Source organism: Penicillium verrucosum, assembly GCF_028828655.1.
Source record: "Penicillium verrucosum strain IBT 35672 chromosome Unknown utg000002l_segment0_segment0, whole genome shotgun sequence".
Lineage (NCBI taxonomy): Eukaryota > Fungi > Ascomycota > Eurotiomycetes > Eurotiales > Aspergillaceae > Penicillium > Penicillium verrucosum.
In genome coordinates, this window is record NW_026643211.1 from 4,596,824 (window position 1) to 4,614,171 (window position 17,348).

The following is a 17,348-nucleotide window of genomic DNA, read 5'->3' on the forward strand; positions in this document are numbered from 1 at the left end:
TCCGTCTCTCGAGCATCTTTTTCAGAAGCATATGAGTAAACACTCGGTAGGGGCCTATATGCTGCTTCACCGCGAAGTAGGCCAGAAGTTTTATGCAATCCCTACAAAAGTAATTATAGTGGCCCCTCGTGGATAAACCATTAAGCTCACGGGAGTTCATAGTGCAAAGAAAACCAAACGGAGCTTAATATTATTGCCCATATGCGAGCTGAGAATCTTAGTCTCGCAGAGAAACTAAGGGCGTCCGAAGATAAAGCATCTCGTTACGAGGAGGCTGCAGCACAAGCGGAAGCCGAGATCAAAGACCAGAATTCAATAATCCAGGAAGCGCAAACCACCATACATCTTCACCAACAGGACATTTCGAACTGGATGGCCGTTGCCGAGTGGTATCAGACCAAATGTTTCCAGTGCTCAAATATGTTAGGACAAATGATGGCATTCTTACAGGACACTACATCTGATACTAAGTGAACACTAGCTTTTCTTAAGGCTTCATGCTTCGTTTTCATTCACATGTCTCTTGTTTTCATTCACATGTCTCTTGTTATACATTACAGTTTTGCCGCATGTAGGCGTTGAGCCGTACGAGTCCTCTATATCAACGCCCTCTGTAGCGATCAGTAGCTTTAGTAGCAACCGACCGAGCTCCCTTTTCTGGCGCAGATTTACACAAACTGAGACAAGCTATAGTTTGTCCTTCTCAAATGAGGACTAGTCAGGTGATAACCAATAGGGATTTGGAGATAAAATCAGTCAAAAGAATATCATCGTTTCTGGCCTGCAACATCGTTTCTGGCCTGCAACATCGTTTCTGGCCTGCAGCATCGTTTCTGGCCTGCAGCATCGTTTCTGGCCTGCAGCATCGTTTCTGGCCTGCAGCATCGTTTCTGGCCTGCAGCATCGTTTCTGGCCTGCAGCATCGTTTCTGGCCTGCAGCATCGTTTCTGGCCTGCAGCATCGTTTCTGGCCTGCAGCATCGTTTCTGGCCTGCAGCATCGTTTCTGGCCTGCAGCATCGTTTCTGGCCTGCAGCATCGTTTCTGGCCTGCAGCATCGTTTCTGGCCTGCAGCATCGTTTCTGGCCTGCAGCATCGTTTCTGGCCTGCAGCATTGTTCTTGGAACCCGCAACCTCTAGTCATGTGCACGGGTTCGTATATTTCACAACTGCGGCATCAAAATTTGTATAAATCTATTCTGCTTTCTCCAAACTTAACGGTAGAACCGCTGTTCAAAAAGGTAAATTATTGAATATGGCTAAAAGTGAAAAAGAGAAAAAGAAGGCACTGGAGGCCAAGGATGCCCGGAGAAATGCCCGTGATATCCAAACACCCGCACCTACCGAAGTGGGCTCCGAATCCGAATCTCAACAAGCTGAATCCTCGAGAGCACAAGAATTGATAAAGGCTGGTGGAGATAAAAAAGGCAAAACTCCTGAGCGGACAAGATCTGAATCTCCACAAGCTGAATCCTCGAGAGCACAAGAATTGATAAAGGCTGGTGGAGATAAAAAAGGCAAAACTCCTGAGCGGACAAGATCTGAATCTCCACAAGCTGAATCCTCGAGAGCACAAGAATTGATAAAGGCTGGTGGAGATAAAAAAGGCAAAACTCCCGAACCAAGGAGGCAGTATGCTAGAAGTCCAACCCGTGCAGGTGACTTTGCCCCAAATGCGAGTGATTACGAGTCAGATGGCGAAACGGATCTCGACAGCGATTATTCTGATCAAGATGTTCCCATGGAAGACAAGCTACAGCCACTGAGTCGCTGGGTCAAGGATGTCATTCGAAGCGAGGCATTGAGAGAGTCAGGAAGAATGGTTGAGGGGTTTTTTACATCTGACAACCCCTCGTACGAAGAATGTTCGGTATTCTTTCAAAGGCTAAACCAAAAAGTTCGAGGGGCCAACGACCAGCATGATGTCATGGACCTTGATACTGGTACTATCCCCGAGACTGGCTACAATGCCCTATGCCAGGCCTTCCAGCAAGCAGCAAAGAAAGCCGTCGACAATAGCTCCCCAGAGGAGTTTTGGGAGGCTTACAATAACACCTATGATCTTTTAACGAGGTTCAACAAACGACATTGTCTCCCTAAGTCCTGGAATATTAGTGAACTGTGGGCCGAGAATTGGATTGGGTCACCGAATCCTAGGATTAGGATTGATGAAGATACCAGCTCCACTTCTGATAGCGACATCCAGGCTGGCGACATCCAGGCTGACAAGACCAGTGAAGAATCTAGTGCCGAATCGGACATTGATATTGACAGTGATCATCAACCCACAGGGCTTGATGCTTTAGAAGTGAGAACCAATAAACAGCAACGCCAATTGAACTCAGCCAAAGTATTGTATTGGTGGCCCAAAGGCACTGGCTCTCAGATATTTGTGCGCTACGGAAGTAGGTCTACGCCGATCTATCGCATTCGTGCTGGGTCACATGAGAGCTACAACCCAAGTCAGGTAGAACGGGTTTTGACCATGTTGACTCGCGGCACCGCTAAGGTAACCGGGACCAAGAACGGGCTTCCTGAAGAGTTTTGGAAATATCAACGAAGAGACGTGGAAGACTTGGTTGGCATCGGTTGGAAGGTCGAAGAGGACGATGAGCAGGGTCTTAATCCTCTCAACTTGCTCCTGCCCGCTAAAGACATAGTCTATCCACAAACTCGGATTCTTGTCAAATGGAAAGACGGTCGTTTTACTCTAGAAGGGCGATCCTTCATCCGCCGTATCACAACGGGCTCGGCTTTGGACGGTGATAGGGTGATTTATCAAAGGGCCGAAGAGCTCGAGGATTCTTACCGCAAAAAGCATGGGTTGTTTGATATCGAAGATGATGACTTCGAAGATGATGACTTCGAAGATGATGATATCAATACCGAAAGCGACAGCTCAACTCAGTCAAATAAGGCTCGCAACAGAAGACACCGTAGCGAACCAGCTCGCTACTCGAACCCACGCAGCCAAAGCTCCAGGCACCGTAGCGAACCAGCTCGCTACTCCAGTCCACACAGCCAAAGCTCCAGGCACCGTAGCGAACCAGCTCGCTCTTCGAACCCACGCAGCCAAAGCTCCAGGCACCGTAGCGAACCAGCTCGCTCTTCGAACCCACGCAGCCAAAGCTCCAAGCACCGTAGCGAACCAGCTCGCTCTTCGAACCCACGCAGCCAAAGCTCCAGGCACCGTAGCGAACCAGCTCGCTCTTCGAACCTACGCAGCCAAAGCTCCAGGCACCGTAGCGAACCAGCTCGCTCTTCGAACCCACGCAGCCAAAGCTCCAAGCACCGTAGCGAACCAGCTCGCTCTTCGAACCCACACAGCCAAAGCTCCAAGCACCGTAGCGAACCAGCTCGCTCTTCGAACCTACGCAGCCAAAGCTCCAGGCACCGTAGCGAACCAGCTCGCTCTTCGAACCCACGCAGCCAAAGCTCCAAGCACCGTAGCGAACCAGCTCGCTACTCCAGTCCACACAGCCAAAGCTCCAGGCACCGTAGCGAACCTGCTCGTCACTCGCATTCACGCCGCAAACAGAGTCCAACCCAATTTGAGGACAGTACCGATGAAGATAGCGACGTCGTCCGCAACCCACCGGCCAGTGAAAGACCACGTAAAGTGCGATGGATACGTTGATAGCGAACCAACCGCTGGGGGAGCATAGTATGATGAGCACCTATTTTGTGGTCCTCCTATTAGCCGGTCTCACACAGCCCGGAAATTTGTCTGTTCTGTTATTCTGCCTTTGTTTCGTCAGCGGCGGCTCTGAAATTCATTGTCTTTCTGATGACCTCGCTTTACACGTTGCTTTTGGTTTGTTTATTATTTAGCTTACAAATTGCCAGATTCAAGCTAGTTCCCCAATATATCACCATATCACGAGCTCCTCTCCCCGTAAGCAATCTGCGATACTACAACGAGACCCCACTAGCAGATATAAATCCTTAGCTATGGGCCCACTTCACTTGTATCTTTTAATTATCGAAGATTGCTAGTAGTCTCAACCCTGTATACTAGCCTTCAAAAAGCAATCTTAGACATAGTTTTAAGGATCGTGTTACAATAGGATTGATATGAGAAAGCACCGTAATCCGATTCAGTATGTAAAAGGTGGACAGAGAAGGGTGGAAAGGAGAAACAAATCTGTCAAATTCATTGCCTGATTTATCAGGAATCCGACACATGTCACAGAGTTAGGGTACATCTAATCATGTGGGATTACCGCACTTATCTTTCGAATCCGGGCAGGCTCTTATGAGAGTTATAACCCGAGAAAAGTAGAGCGGGTATTGATTTCTTTAGATACTGCCAAGGAGGTAGAAGAAGATCTCGTTAAATGGAGAGATGGGACTCGCACTGTCGAAGGAAGATCATTCATCAGACGAATCACCATGTGATGGTCGCAATAAAGCCCAGCGAAAGCGCAGCAAGCGCTCGCGGTGGTCCTCAGAAGAGGTAGATTTTTTGCTGGAGTTAATAAGAGACGAGCAACGACCATGGTCGGACGTGACGAGCTTATTTTTGGACCGATATCCGGGAAGAAGTCCTGCTGCGATTCAAGTATACTGGAGTACGTGCGGGCGTCGAGAAAGCAAGGCCAAGAGTACAACAACTACCGTCTAAAACGAAGCATATGTTTAACCGTCTCCAGTACATATCGCTAAAATCTACGTTCTTGAGGAATACCTCCAATGTGGGACATATCCATATGAAAGCCACGGATCAGTAAAATCTCCCCTTCAGCGTAATACCTTGTCGACAAGTCGTCGTCCATGTCGAAGGTCTGGCGGCCGCATACAAGAGACGATCTGGGAACGGCGCCTTCCCATGACTAACTAGAGGAATTGTAAGGGCAGAACTGAAGTTATGAGCACTTCGGGTTGGCTTGGCTTAATTTTTCACAAGTCTTGCTCCGAGAGTGGGCCGTTCCTTCTGCCTTAATGATCTTAGGACTGGTATGGTTGGTCATGGCGAACGCCCTAGAATATGAATACGATATCGCCCACTCTCTGCAATAAGTTCACTCGACAACCCTCTTCTAGTACCAATATCAGCAGATAAACGAGTGACACATAATTGATTTTAACACCCAAGGGGGGTTGAGGTTCCACCGCCTGCCACGGAAAACGAACTGTCACGGGAGAATGCGCGTATGCAAGTTCACCAGTTTACTCACCCCCTGGCCCGATGCGGCCGAGGGTAGTCGATGACGATGATTGGATTGGCATGGGACGGGTGGACTATCAGCTGCAGGAGAAGCGCGGACTGGCAAACCCAGCGCCTGCAACCATGGCCCGCAGTGCGCCAGGCAACAAACACGCTTTGACCTTTTGTGCTTCAGAGTCACCGTTCCAAAATATATTAGTCTCGTCAGTATATGGATAATTTCAGTCCTACAGTCACTATGTCGAGAATTATTGTCTCACTCGTAAGGCCCCGCTTTCGCCCTCCAATCAAACCCGCTTTCTACACAGGACATGTTGAGAGCAGTTATCCAGTGCCCCTAGAAAAGCTAAAGCTAAAGCTAACTCGCAACCAGCAAGCTTGCAGCAATACATCACACACCCCACCAAAATAGAAACACGCACAGAATTATACGGATTCCTCGCAACCTACGATAGGCTAAGGCCGAAGAGAAGATTAGGTAATGTCACCTGATTAAAGGCGATAGTGTATGCAGACATGATTGGTTCGCTGTTACTCCTTCTCTGCCTTGGAGTAACCCCTCGATCGGACGCAAAATGATCAATCAAATATATTACCGTCGACTAGCTCGTCAAAATAGCAGTTGATACTATCACCGTTTTTTAAGCTGGTGTACGAAGTGGGATTTTGTAGCTTTATTGCTTTTAGAGAAGTCGATCGGCGAGGACATCCCGTTCGAAAATAAATCAAATTCTACGGATAAATTATTAACGCATATGATACATGTTTACCAAGGCTTTGTCGCGCCGATCGCCCCCTTCCTTCCCTTATTATAAAAGCCTTTGCTCCTGACTCCAACATCTGACCTCCCTTCAAAAAAAATCGATTCTTTACCAAATGGCCACCGAAAATACCTGTTCAGCGTGTAGCTGGTCCCAAACACGTCAAGACGCATGTCGTTACCAGAGTCACGTGAACCTTTTCTACGGGGTCAGCAATCGAGGGGTGTGGTCTTTAGGCTCAAACTTGATCCTAAAAGAACGGTCTACCGAGCCACCAAACTTTGAGGTCCCCAATATCGGGTTTTTGGCGTCAAGAACCTCAATTCCTATACCTCAAATCGTTGAAGAATGGCAAGAAGACGACGGGGCATATTTTCTCCTTACCAAACGAATTCGAGGTCAACCATTGAGTGAAATTTGGCCAAAGATGACATCGGACGACAAAGAACGCGTCGCAAAACAGACCGCTGAGTACTTGATGCAGCTTCATGAGCTTCGCTCGGACCGACTGGAGAGCATCGGCGGACAGCCAATCTACTCAGCCTTTCTTTTTCCGAATGGCTATGGCATTGGACACGGGCCGTTTTCATCTGACGATGAATTATGGGCTGAGATGTCGTTGGCCTTGGCTCAAGTGCCGGAGCAAATTCGTTCGAAATTGCGTCAACGGATGCCAGCTGCGGCTCCCTATACATTTACTCACGGCGACCTAACCAACGTCAATATCATTGTCGAGAATGGTAACCTGGCAGGGATTCTGGACTGGGAATCTTCGGCCTTTTTCCCTGTTTGGTGGGAATTTACTTGTGCGGGAATTGGCCTGGGGCAAGATGATAAAGAATGGAAGGACTTGCTTTGCACACATCTACCGGATCATACTAAGGCCCGCAATTTTTGGCTGGATTTCTTTGCATTGCGCAACTATCCTAAGTTGAATGAGAGAGGACTGGCATTTCTAAAGGAATGTGGTTCGGGCTTGCCAGAGAAGGAAACATAAGAATCGAAGAGAGCCATCGCTTTGTTCCACACATTGTTCACAGTAAAAGTAATGATTGGCACTGTCTTGGGCAAAACGCAGACTTTAGGATATATTCTTTCTTCACAGGTTTGTATCAGCCTGCTTATAAGCGATGGCAGCCATCTAGTATTTATGAGATTGGAATTGGAGCTCTGCCGGGATATTATCGAGACGTACCATATCCAAATTAATCTCATACATCGATGCAGGGAGTTCGGTATTGCAGAACTCGCAATGAGTTCTCCCGGTCACGTTGCCTTTTTTGCAAGTTGGGTTTGGACAATTCATATTTGATGGGCTTTTCGGCGGGGCGTTTTGTAGGAAGAGGATGTGAGGCAGTACTAATAGAAAGGTGTTACCTGACAAGGAATTGTCAATGACTTTATAACTTTTTCCCTCTTAGGGGTGACGGACTGGATATTGGTATTAGCGGGGGAACGAACGAACGGGCCTTTCTCCCACATTTCCAACAGCGGTTGACTATAATGTACTACGCTGTATGACAATTCAATCCAACCGATAGGTGTCACTAGAGAAATGATACTGACACGTGAAAAAAGAAGAAAGAGGCTCGTTTCCAATTTGAGTATCTCAGCACTCTGCCTCGCATTTCTTGGACGGAGTGCCAACCCCGCACGCGGTGGTGACATGGCATATCAATCAATCGTAGGACTGGGCTGGGCCAGTTCCCCACTGCATTGCTGTCCAATAAAATGATCCCGCCCCCATCAAAGCAGTGAGGAACTTGCCTGCATTAGGTGTGTGATAATGCAGGCAGACTGCGCAATGTTGTAATTAGCGAATCACTCTCATTCGATCGACTACACAAGCGAAGGCCCAGCTTTCAACTGCTTACCGCGCCTTGCGCATACGTAAAAGCTATATCAAAACAGACCCACATTTCGATGTTGAACACTCGAATGTGGGTCCGAACCCTACTCTAGCTATGCTATCGGGGCCATTCACAAACCACATTTTGAAGTTCGACACTCGAACGGGGCTAAGACTTGCCCAGAAGTTCGCATTGTCGACCGTGTGTCCAAGCTCATGGTAAAAACTAAAGATTAAGCCTAACCCCCGAATGCTATTTTGAACTATCTCATCTTATTGAAATGGACCTTCTAGTCGCCTTGGAGACAATACGCAATGCATCTGATGCCAATCTTCACTCGTATGCAGCACAGACCATTTTGACGCTTAGGAGAGTCGGTCAACGTCTTCAGCACAACCTAATACCGTCGACACCTGGTTTTCAGGCGACTCTTACGGACTCACCAAGCGTGCCATCTCCTCCACTTTCACCTCATCTTCTTCAAGTTGCAGTACCCGGACGTGTGCCAAATTCAAATTCCAAATCTCCTCAACCTCTTCAGGCTGCCGGGTTAACCGATCATTTTGAAACCCTAAGCGTGCCATCTCCTCCACATTCACCTCAACCTTTCCAAGTTGCTGGAACGACGGCACTTAGCAACCAAGGCGTCTTGTCTCCACAAACATCTCACTTCGCTAGCCTGCAAGTTTCCACTCCAACCACCCAGTTGATACCGATCAGAGACGCCTCCAGGAGTTCTATACCCGCGGAATCCAAACGTGTTCTTCTACCTCCAGACCATATCCCTGACTTATTGAAACGAATAAAGCAATCAGCAAGTTGGGTGTGGGAAGCTAGCCAAAAGTTACCAAGCCACCTACTATCTCGCAAGCGAAATTGTGACGAGGATCTTCGATTGGAGCACATAAGGCGCATAGATGGAGATCGAGGACTTGGTCCCGAGGCTAAGCTCTTGAGACTTCTTGCCCTTAGGTCCATTGCTCTGGAATTCACAAACGAACAGCTAGATCACGAAGTTTATCCGACGAAACTTGAGGAAATTTATAAACACATCTTGTCTCCAACTTCTTCTGAAATCAATATTTTCAATTATGGGAACAACAGTTTCTTCTCGAAAGCCTTATCTACTGGTCTCAAGCATATGGTTTTTGAAAAGATCATTTCCGAACGCCTAAAAGAAAATGATTTGCCAAGCATATGCAATGCAATTTCCGCCATTGCTGGACTGCATATAGATCAATTTCGAAGATTCCGCTATGACGAAATGCAAGGCTTTGCGGACAAATTAATTTCAGGCGATATATATGTCACGATTTTGCAGAGCAAGATACATCTGCTCGACCTAGTACGAGACCTTAGCCCATGGTTCAATCAATTGCAAAATTCCTACAATTGTGAGCTGACTTCGTTCAACGAGTTAACCTACTCCATGCTAACTTTTCTTAAGTGATTTTCTGTCATGGCCTAGTTTCGGGGATAGAATCGGGGAGAGAGAAGTTCCGAAGAACCGATAATTCCGCTGGATGCCCTGTCTCTGTTTCGCCAGATTCGGTTCCATCGAACTTGGAGTTTACAAACATCGATGACACCGACGACGGAGCCGAATCGCTAAACCCAGAGGATTGTACCGAGGCCGAATTTGCGCACCGTTTCTATGAACAAATTTCCAACCAACCCATTGATGTTTCCGGAATTATGGATGATATTGCCCAAAGGTCTTGCTTTGATTTTGAACAAATCACTCCACTGCACAATCTCGGTCTATGATCTCACCAGAAACCTCATGTATCTTAATGAGGATGTATATTAATGAGGTGACAATGCTAACTTCCCAATTTATACCCCCAAATCCCTAATTTCGCGTTATTCTCAATCACCAGTCGACTTTCACCATACACGTGATAGTAGTGATCCAACTGAACTGTTTCTTCGCCGAGTGTCACTTTCCCCTTGATGTAAAACGGTATAATTGCCATATAGGGTTGGCCAACTATATTTACACCTGAGGAGAAAACCTGGAGAGCAGGTCTTATTCCGTATTGTTTTAATCGGCGCTCCTTTCGAACGGGGTTATTCTATTCCAAGTCAGAACCCAATTATATTGAAGCTGAATCATGCATCCTCACCAAAGAGAGCTCTTCAATCTTGGCGATTACCTCCCTCCCCCGGCCCTGCACCAGCATAGTGGCGGATATCCGATCAGAAGGGATTGACAGGGATTCTGCTATAGACTGATCATTTTCGCAAGCCTCGGTGTAGATGTCTTTGATGGATGAAGGTATCGCCAAAGATTCCACCAAGTTGTCATCTGAACCCTGCGTAGCCATAGATAGATATGCGCTCGGATCGGATTGCGAGAGGAGCGACTGCGAATGTAGTTGAACAGCACCGAAATCTGTTGACCTTTTATCAGTATAGCCGATGCAATATGTTCTGGTTACTCACATGAAGTGTAAACGCCTGTTAAGGGTCTTGTAAAGATAATATTGGGCAGAAGTAGCGCGGGGCTCGTTGGACGCTCCGAAAGGCGGATAATCTCCCGGGGAGCGGTGGATAGTTCTTCCGTTATATGCAAGCTTAAATATCAAATCGAGCCAAGAAAACAAATCAAACGTTCTTATTCGGGGAAGGCACCGGCCGTGTCCGCTTATCAGCCATAACGGTCAAAACAATCATTGCGGGTTTCATGCCATATATATGGATCAATCGATCACCACTATTGATTGTTGCCCTTGAAACGAAGAAACGGTTCTATTGATATGCCCCCCCAGCCTAGATCTTTCCATACAACCATTTTCGACACATTCTGTCAACCCTTCTACTACTTGAAGTATCATCTGTTCAGGATTCAAGGTTGTATCCCACGACCCCACTGTCAGATCATTTGATAAGCGGCGGAAGTTCCAGATCACCCGAATACCACAGCTCCATCCATCGTCTTGTTGGGGGTTGGCTGAGTTTGTATGACAGGTCAGCTATAGTGGAAATCCCAGTAGGTTAATATGCCTCACAGTTTCTTGATATGAAAATCTAAGATACCCAAATGCTTTCTGGGCTAGCTTTGATATCCAAGTTCTTTTTGTGCCTTTGGTGATGTCTTCGCTCGCATTTGAATCATAGTGGCGGATAACCCTCTTCCTTTCGTTGACTTCAAGAAGAGAAAAGTGATTCCCATGGTTGATAGGACGGTAATGAACCAAAGACGCTGAGAAATTTGGAGCATTTCCATTTTTTTGCCGATCTTCTTCAATATCCTTGGCCCAGCCTGCTAGAGGATCCTTCACTCTTATTTTCTTTTCGGATCCATCCTCGTATAATGGGACACTTAAGCCGTATCTAACATACCATGGTCTGTCCGATATTAGCATTGCGGCGTATATGGTCCAAGAGTTTAGCCATGTATCAGGACGAAGTCGCTGGAAAATGTCACAGGATATTTTAGAACGTCCACAAATTGTAAGCGTATCGTACTCATCTAACTTCTGTTGACCTAACACCTTCTCTTCGATGCTTTTGATTAAGATGCTGATAGCAATTTCAAGTTTTCCAGATGGTAATTTGTCCTAGGGGTGCGAGTTAGTAGCATCGATAAGGATAATCATGTTGGTACTTACTTGTTTTAAGATATATTCATTCTATAACTCCTATATCTTGCACTCCGATAACAGCTTTTTACCGTTGAGATCCGCGTAGAATGAGTGAAGATCGGGAAGGCCATGATCAACTAGCCGTTAGAGCTACGGGCTCAGGGTGGTAAGGAGTTCCATATGTTCGCGATTATCCTTGATATTTTGTATCGCAAGATCAAGATCCTTAGGACTCATTTTCGTATATTTCCTTGAAACTATTAACAATTGAACGGTACCCTATGATCAGATTTCCCTTACCAGATAGACGGGCTAAATAGTATACCTAGTCCCAACTCCTTCACGATTTTCGTGCTGAGTTTGTGGCCTCGCGAGAGCCGATTGCGAAGAGCTTTTCTTCTAGCTTCTTTCTCTCTCTGTGAGATACTAAAACCGGGGTTGGGAGACTGGTCGCGAGATTCGTCTTGTACTGTAATTGGTCCAACTCTACACATACTCCGACTTCCTCCCTATGTTTGTTGGTCTTGAATCCGGTCAAGTACCCCTATAGTTGCTTGGCGACGGGTTACTGTTCTCATGGCAAGTTGGATCTGGCTCTCGTACCACTCCGATGCCCCCATATACTCAATCATATTGAAGATGGTAAGTTGGACCCTTGTAGATGCTCCTCTCTCGAGAATTTCTACCCAGGTAGAGCCGTCGGACCATTCGATGTTCGCAACTGCACTGCAGCTTTGGCTGTTTAACGTCTCTAGGATCATTTTATGAACATCCCTCGGGACACCATCATTGTGTGTACTGAGCTGGTGGAGAGTTCTAGTTGCCTCAATTATCAACTCCAGAATAGGCCTAGGATAGTCCTCGATGGCCGGTCTAGGCGATTCCGGAGGTTTGCCAGTGGGTATATCGTTTTGGCCGGGTCTAGCATGGTCGCAAGCGTTAAGTGGAGTATTTGGCAAATCCATTTTCTTTCTGGTGCCATCGACGCTTTGAATATCCAGTTTGCTAGATTTTGGTGGACGATAAGAGGGGTCCTGGGTGAGCCTTCGTTTCCGTGGCGTTATGCATTCCTCGGAGATTTCTCGAATAGAGGCATCTTTCTTCTCTTGAACAACTTCGGCAATAGCATTCGCAATATTCGGCGCTTTCTCACATAATGCACGAATTAAAGTACGAAACTAATTTAGTTAGTCGAAAGTTACCCCCTAAATATTTATTTTCGTACCTTCAAATTGTCCCGAATTTCGAAGCTTGTGTAAGAAGCAAAGTGACCAGCTAGAAATATCAGCTCAGTCTGGAACACGTTCGGTAGATATGTATCCATTGCGATTTGGGAATACATATATGATAAGTAAGGGAGTGAGAGGGGAGGTAGTGAGTGTATAACGGAAAAGGGGGAAGTTTATATATTTCGGTATCCTGGGATATTGAAATGAGATCACATGCCCCTGGGTCCGCAGGCCAGTCTTGGCAAGATATACCTGGTTAATTAATTTTAGTACTGTACAACTAAAGCGGTCCGTAATTTGACAGGGGTGATCATGACGTTGTTTTTGTTTGTAAAATTACATTTTATTTTTTTCAACTGGTTAGCTCTACTTCTTTCGTATTCTAAGAAAGAGTACTTCGATCTATACCACAAGGAAGTAAAGGGCAAGGAAGAATATCAAACACGTTGAAATTTATAGATATGTTTCCGGGCACTCGATCTGTTTTTCAAAATGCTTTAGGAGTGTGTCAAGGCGATTGAGTTCGTTCTTGATCCACTGGATACAGCGTTGATCATTTGACTTGTAGACTAAACTCGCTGCCTTATGGTATTGGCATATAATCCCCGTTAAAGCGTGAAACGCAGTCTCAGGATAAGAACGACCGTATTCTACGGCGAAAAGTGGATCGGAGCTCAACAACCGCAAATCGCTCCGGTCAGTGACACAGCATCTGACTCGTTCAACTATAGCTTTGTCGACCGCTAGGTCAAACTGGTCTTTGCCAAGAGGGATAACGATGACAACCATGCCATCATCCCCTGGCGGAATTTTCGAGTTGAGATGAACGAGAGGATGGCATTCGTCGGAAAGTCGGTTACAAAGTCCGCAGTCGAAGGAAACTTGGATACGCATAGTCTATGTGGTAGGCTTTAGTAACATGCTAGGAGACAAAGGAGGTTATATCTGACTATGAGTGGTTCCATTTGAAAGAATGTTTGTGCTGGCCTCTGGTTGAAAGGCCCGGTGTTTGGCAGACCCTGCTTTTGCTTAGGTGGCAAGTGGCTTCTTATAGGAGAGAACCTTGGATGTAAGAACTAGACGGACTCCGCCATTTATGCACAAGACTTTTTCTTATAAATACATAATTCCCAAACAGTATAGCTTAGAATGCATACCCTACATAGTTAACGTTAGTTAGACATTATTGCTTGATGTCTGATAAATCAGGCAGCGAATGTGACAGATCCCGAATGTTTTACATAGCAAGATAGTTCCCTCTCTTCCTCCTTTTACATATTGAATCGGATTGCATTGCTTTTCTCATATCAAGTCCATTGTAACATGATTCCCAAGAATTATGCCGTCTACAGAGACCGAATCGGCGTTATTAATCTATCAAAGCCAGCTGGCATGTCGGTTGATTTACCAGTGACTTGGTACTATGCTATCGCCTCCCTAAATCTTGAACCTTCTTAGATCATACCCCCGAAGGTCATACTGTCCCTTCCTACTTAGGTGGCCCGAACTTAAAGGGAAAAGTAAATTGATTAATGGCAAAATTCCTGCTCGACGATTCATGTCACCAAAGATATCTTAAAACCCAAAATCACGGCTCAACTCCATTGGACGTAGCATTACCAAAAGTCAAAGCATGGACAAGCACATCCAATGTTGCTATCGCATTGTGCCAATCACCGGGCTTTTCTTTCAATTGGAACTTCACTGACCAATCCACCATCCCGTAAGGCAGAACTTTAGTTAAGATATAGATCCCAATTTTGACTTTGGCTCCTGTGAGGTTGGCGATGACCTGGCTATCGACATACATCCCAAGTTTCAAGATGAGTATCGTCAACTTCCCTTCCTCTGTATTTAGAAATGTTGTAATTTGAAGCCAGCCCCGCATCAAGACCTTCATTTCCAAAAGTATGCGGGGTTTTTCTGTTTGACCCTCGTAATAAATCCATAGACCGCCATATATTTCAGCAAGCATAAGCTGCTGTTCTTGTCGGAGAGCAAAGAGGCAGTGGCATTCGCTATGCAGTTTTCGGGAGATGAGCCTGTAGGAAATGCCTCCTATGACTGGAGACCCATACATGCGTATAACTACCACATCTGTATTATGTTAATTTCCAGCTCCTAGTAAATAAGGACATGGTATAGATCCTTACCGCTGGGAACTTGATAGACACCTGGCATAATTTTGCATAGTGTTTGTATATCTGTATCTCGGGAAACAGAATAAAGAAGCTCGAGTACCTGCCAAATATGATCGCAATGTTTAGAACTTTGAAGGGCTTCATAAACACGAGTAAGGGAGAAAGATGTAGTGATGCTGCCGCACTCGCGCTGTAACTCGTCATCGATAGGCTCGTACAAAGACCCTGCCTTGATGAGAAAATCTGTCCAAAAGTTAGCTAATTGTTTGACCCAATTGGTATACTCTTTCTAACCACGCGGAACGTTATAGATCCCCTCCCGTATCTTCGAGAATTCGGCATCGCGTTCGCTAGATACTGAAAGGGCTTGTTTTAGTTTATAAAAGTAGGATCAGTGTTATATGTAATTCAACAAACATACCATCTTGAACAAACTGCATTTTGAGTATATGATGACCACGGGTATATTTGTATGGTATGTCTTCTCCGATCTATATAATATACTGGGCCTAAGTAAGATAGAGCTAGCAGGTAAAGGAGGATATATACTGACTTTGAGTGGTTCAATATGAAGTCTGTTGTGATGTCTAGCCAGCGTGGTTGAAAGTGTCAGCGTTCGGTGTAGCCTGATTTTTGATGGGGCGACGAGGGGCTTTTTGTAGTAGAGCATCTTGGCTATAAGCAGTGAATAGTCACCGCCAATTCTGCACAATGCCCGAGTAAGACAAAACACCACGTAAAATCAATCTACCTCTTTGGATATATTGTCCCAAGTCTCAAAGATTCAAAGAAGCGAAAGAATCAAGTAACATTTCAGAGCTGCAAATTGCTACTAGGCTCAGCCTTAATTGCTGGCCTCCAGAAATCGATGAATGTTGGATGGTCGTAGAGTTAGGGTGCATCTAGTCACGTGGGTAGCAATAAGAATTGGTTGTGTATGCTATCCCGGAACCGATTAATTGCCCGAAATTTAATTCCCAGAAAAGCAGTGGGCACTAGCCAAGCCCTTTCGTGTGTTTTTGTTAAGATCTACAGGCAAGTAAAGGAAGTCACAATGTATGTTATTGTGTATGTAGATAGATGTACAAACATAGGGAAAGCAGAGACTAATCTACTACTATGGACCACCCAGATCATGTGACCTATGAGAGGTATCAAACAGTTTTGAAATCTAAGAGCGAAATACAAGCTAACGACCTCATGTGCACCAGGAATCAATGACTGTCCTACAGCAGATCATCTGCTTGCAGGAAGTCAGCAGGAGCATCTGTAGGCTGGACCCCGGAGGGCGCCTGCTCTAGAAGATTCGGTACTGTGAGCGAGTACATGATAGCATCGGATTGAGCCCTAAAGTGGGAGGATATGATGGACAAGTGACGTGAGTTGTAACCGAGATATTCACATATATCTGCCAGCCTATGTTGAAATGTCAGTTATGTCTTATCATGGTGTCGCGGAGTGCTTACTGGATCGTACCACTTGTGAGATAATGGACAATAGAGGGAATGCAGTATGATATCCAGACCTCTCCGCAAAGTGGCATGTCTGCCTTTCCTAGATGTCGTACTACTTCTTCATAGCTCGTTGCGTCATTAGCGGCGAAACGCGCGAATTGAGCCGGTGTCCGGTTCTCTACATTCAAGGTCAGCAGTGTTTGCCAGGGCAGGGAACCAAAGAACGTACCCAGGAGAAAGATTTCCCAGCTCTTATATCCCCAACCATTCTCCAGAAGCGCTGCCGCACATCGATTGACCCACAAGGCGCCATGGCGATACTTCTCCAGTATCTGATCATCTTGATCCTGACCGGTATATCGCTTCATCAGGTCATTCGTCATCGCCTTCGGAACTCCAGCTCGCATCATGACCACACAGTAGCTGCAAAAAATTAGATTCTGATATGCAACCACACGCACTGCGAAGTTCCGATCGTCCACGCAGCGAGTAATGAAGCTACCATATTGACAGCCCCGCGTGATAAGATGCTCGCAGTTTGTTGGTAGCGAGGAAGGTATGACAATATCGTCCTGGTTCTCATGAAATACAACACGTCCGGAATAGCCCAGAATCAATTTCAGAGCCTCTTGGTTTCTGAAAACAGTATCGATGCCTGCTCTCTTTCTGGCTTCGTTCCATTGGGTTTCCGAAATGGGAATGGCGTGAACAAACTTGGCAAGTTGTTTCTTCCATTTAACACTTCCTTTATCTGGCGCTGGACGTTGTGTATGGCCAGCAAGCTGAGGCATGCATTCGACAAAACGAAAACTATCTGTAGAGGCCCCTACATTCTGGGAGGGCTCAAGTGCCAGAGCACCAGGTTCTGGAACGCCGAATAATGGCTGCACAGTGATCAGCTGAGCCTCGAGAAACCTGATATACTCATCGTCATTTCCTGAGAAATTAAACAATCGATGAGACATTGTGGTGTAAAAGACGGATGTATTTTCTTCGTGGCCGGGACCATCTTCCTTAAGAAGAACGTACCCGGGTACTTACTTGATTTGGAAGCACAAACAACCATCCCATGCGTCGCACTCAATCAGACTTACAGTGGGTTCTATGGAGCCAGCCCAGTCCAAACCACCATAGAGACCATTACGAGCTTACGAACATCGA

The 17,348-nt window shown here is 46.0% G+C and overlaps 6 protein-coding genes across 6 annotated transcripts; 4 read left to right on the plus strand and 2 right to left on the minus strand.

Annotated features, from left to right (window-relative positions):
* Positions 1 to 1,253: 1,253 nt before the first annotated feature.
* On the plus strand, positions 1,254 to 3,635 carry N7516_007346 (uncharacterized protein; the record flags this gene model as incomplete). Its single annotated transcript, XM_057220066.1, has 1 exon — positions 1,254 to 3,635. The coding sequence occupies one exon, from the start codon at positions 1,254 to 1,256 to the stop codon at positions 3,633 to 3,635; it is 2,382 nt and encodes a 793-aa protein (XP_057074157.1).
* Positions 3,636 to 5,186: 1,551 nt separating this feature from the next.
* On the plus strand, positions 5,187 to 5,647 carry N7516_007347 (uncharacterized protein; the record flags this gene model as incomplete). Its single annotated transcript, XM_057220067.1, has 2 exons — positions 5,187 to 5,372; positions 5,621 to 5,647. 2 exons carry the CDS (start codon positions 5,187 to 5,189, stop codon positions 5,645 to 5,647), a joined length of 213 nt encoding a protein of 70 aa, XP_057074158.1.
* Positions 5,648 to 6,041: 394 nt separating this feature from the next.
* On the plus strand, positions 6,042 to 6,923 carry N7516_007348 (uncharacterized protein; the record flags this gene model as incomplete). The annotated part of the gene is made up of 1 exon (XM_057220068.1): positions 6,042 to 6,923. One exon carries the CDS (start codon positions 6,042 to 6,044, stop codon positions 6,921 to 6,923), a length of 882 nt encoding a protein of 293 aa, XP_057074159.1.
* Positions 6,924 to 8,056: 1,133 nt separating this feature from the next.
* Positions 8,057 to 9,543, plus strand: N7516_007349 (uncharacterized protein; the record flags this gene model as incomplete). Its single annotated transcript, XM_057220069.1, has 2 exons — positions 8,057 to 9,170; positions 9,245 to 9,543. The coding sequence occupies 2 exons, from the start codon at positions 8,057 to 8,059 to the stop codon at positions 9,541 to 9,543; spliced, it is 1,413 nt and encodes a 470-aa protein (XP_057074160.1).
* Positions 9,544 to 11,872: 2,329 nt separating this feature from the next.
* N7516_007350 (uncharacterized protein) lies at positions 11,873 to 12,687 on the minus strand (the record flags this gene model as incomplete). Its single annotated transcript, XM_057220070.1, has 2 exons — positions 11,873 to 12,541; positions 12,589 to 12,687. 2 exons carry the CDS (start codon positions 12,685 to 12,687, stop codon positions 11,873 to 11,875), a joined length of 768 nt encoding a protein of 255 aa, XP_057074161.1.
* A 3,272-nt stretch (positions 12,688 to 15,959) lies between these two features.
* N7516_007351 (uncharacterized protein) lies at positions 15,960 to 17,152 on the minus strand (the record flags this gene model as incomplete). Its single annotated transcript, XM_057220071.1, has 3 exons — positions 15,960 to 16,149; positions 16,200 to 16,365; positions 16,417 to 17,152. 3 exons carry the CDS (start codon positions 17,150 to 17,152, stop codon positions 15,960 to 15,962), a joined length of 1,092 nt encoding a protein of 363 aa, XP_057074162.1.
* Positions 17,153 to 17,348: the final 196 nt, after the last annotated feature.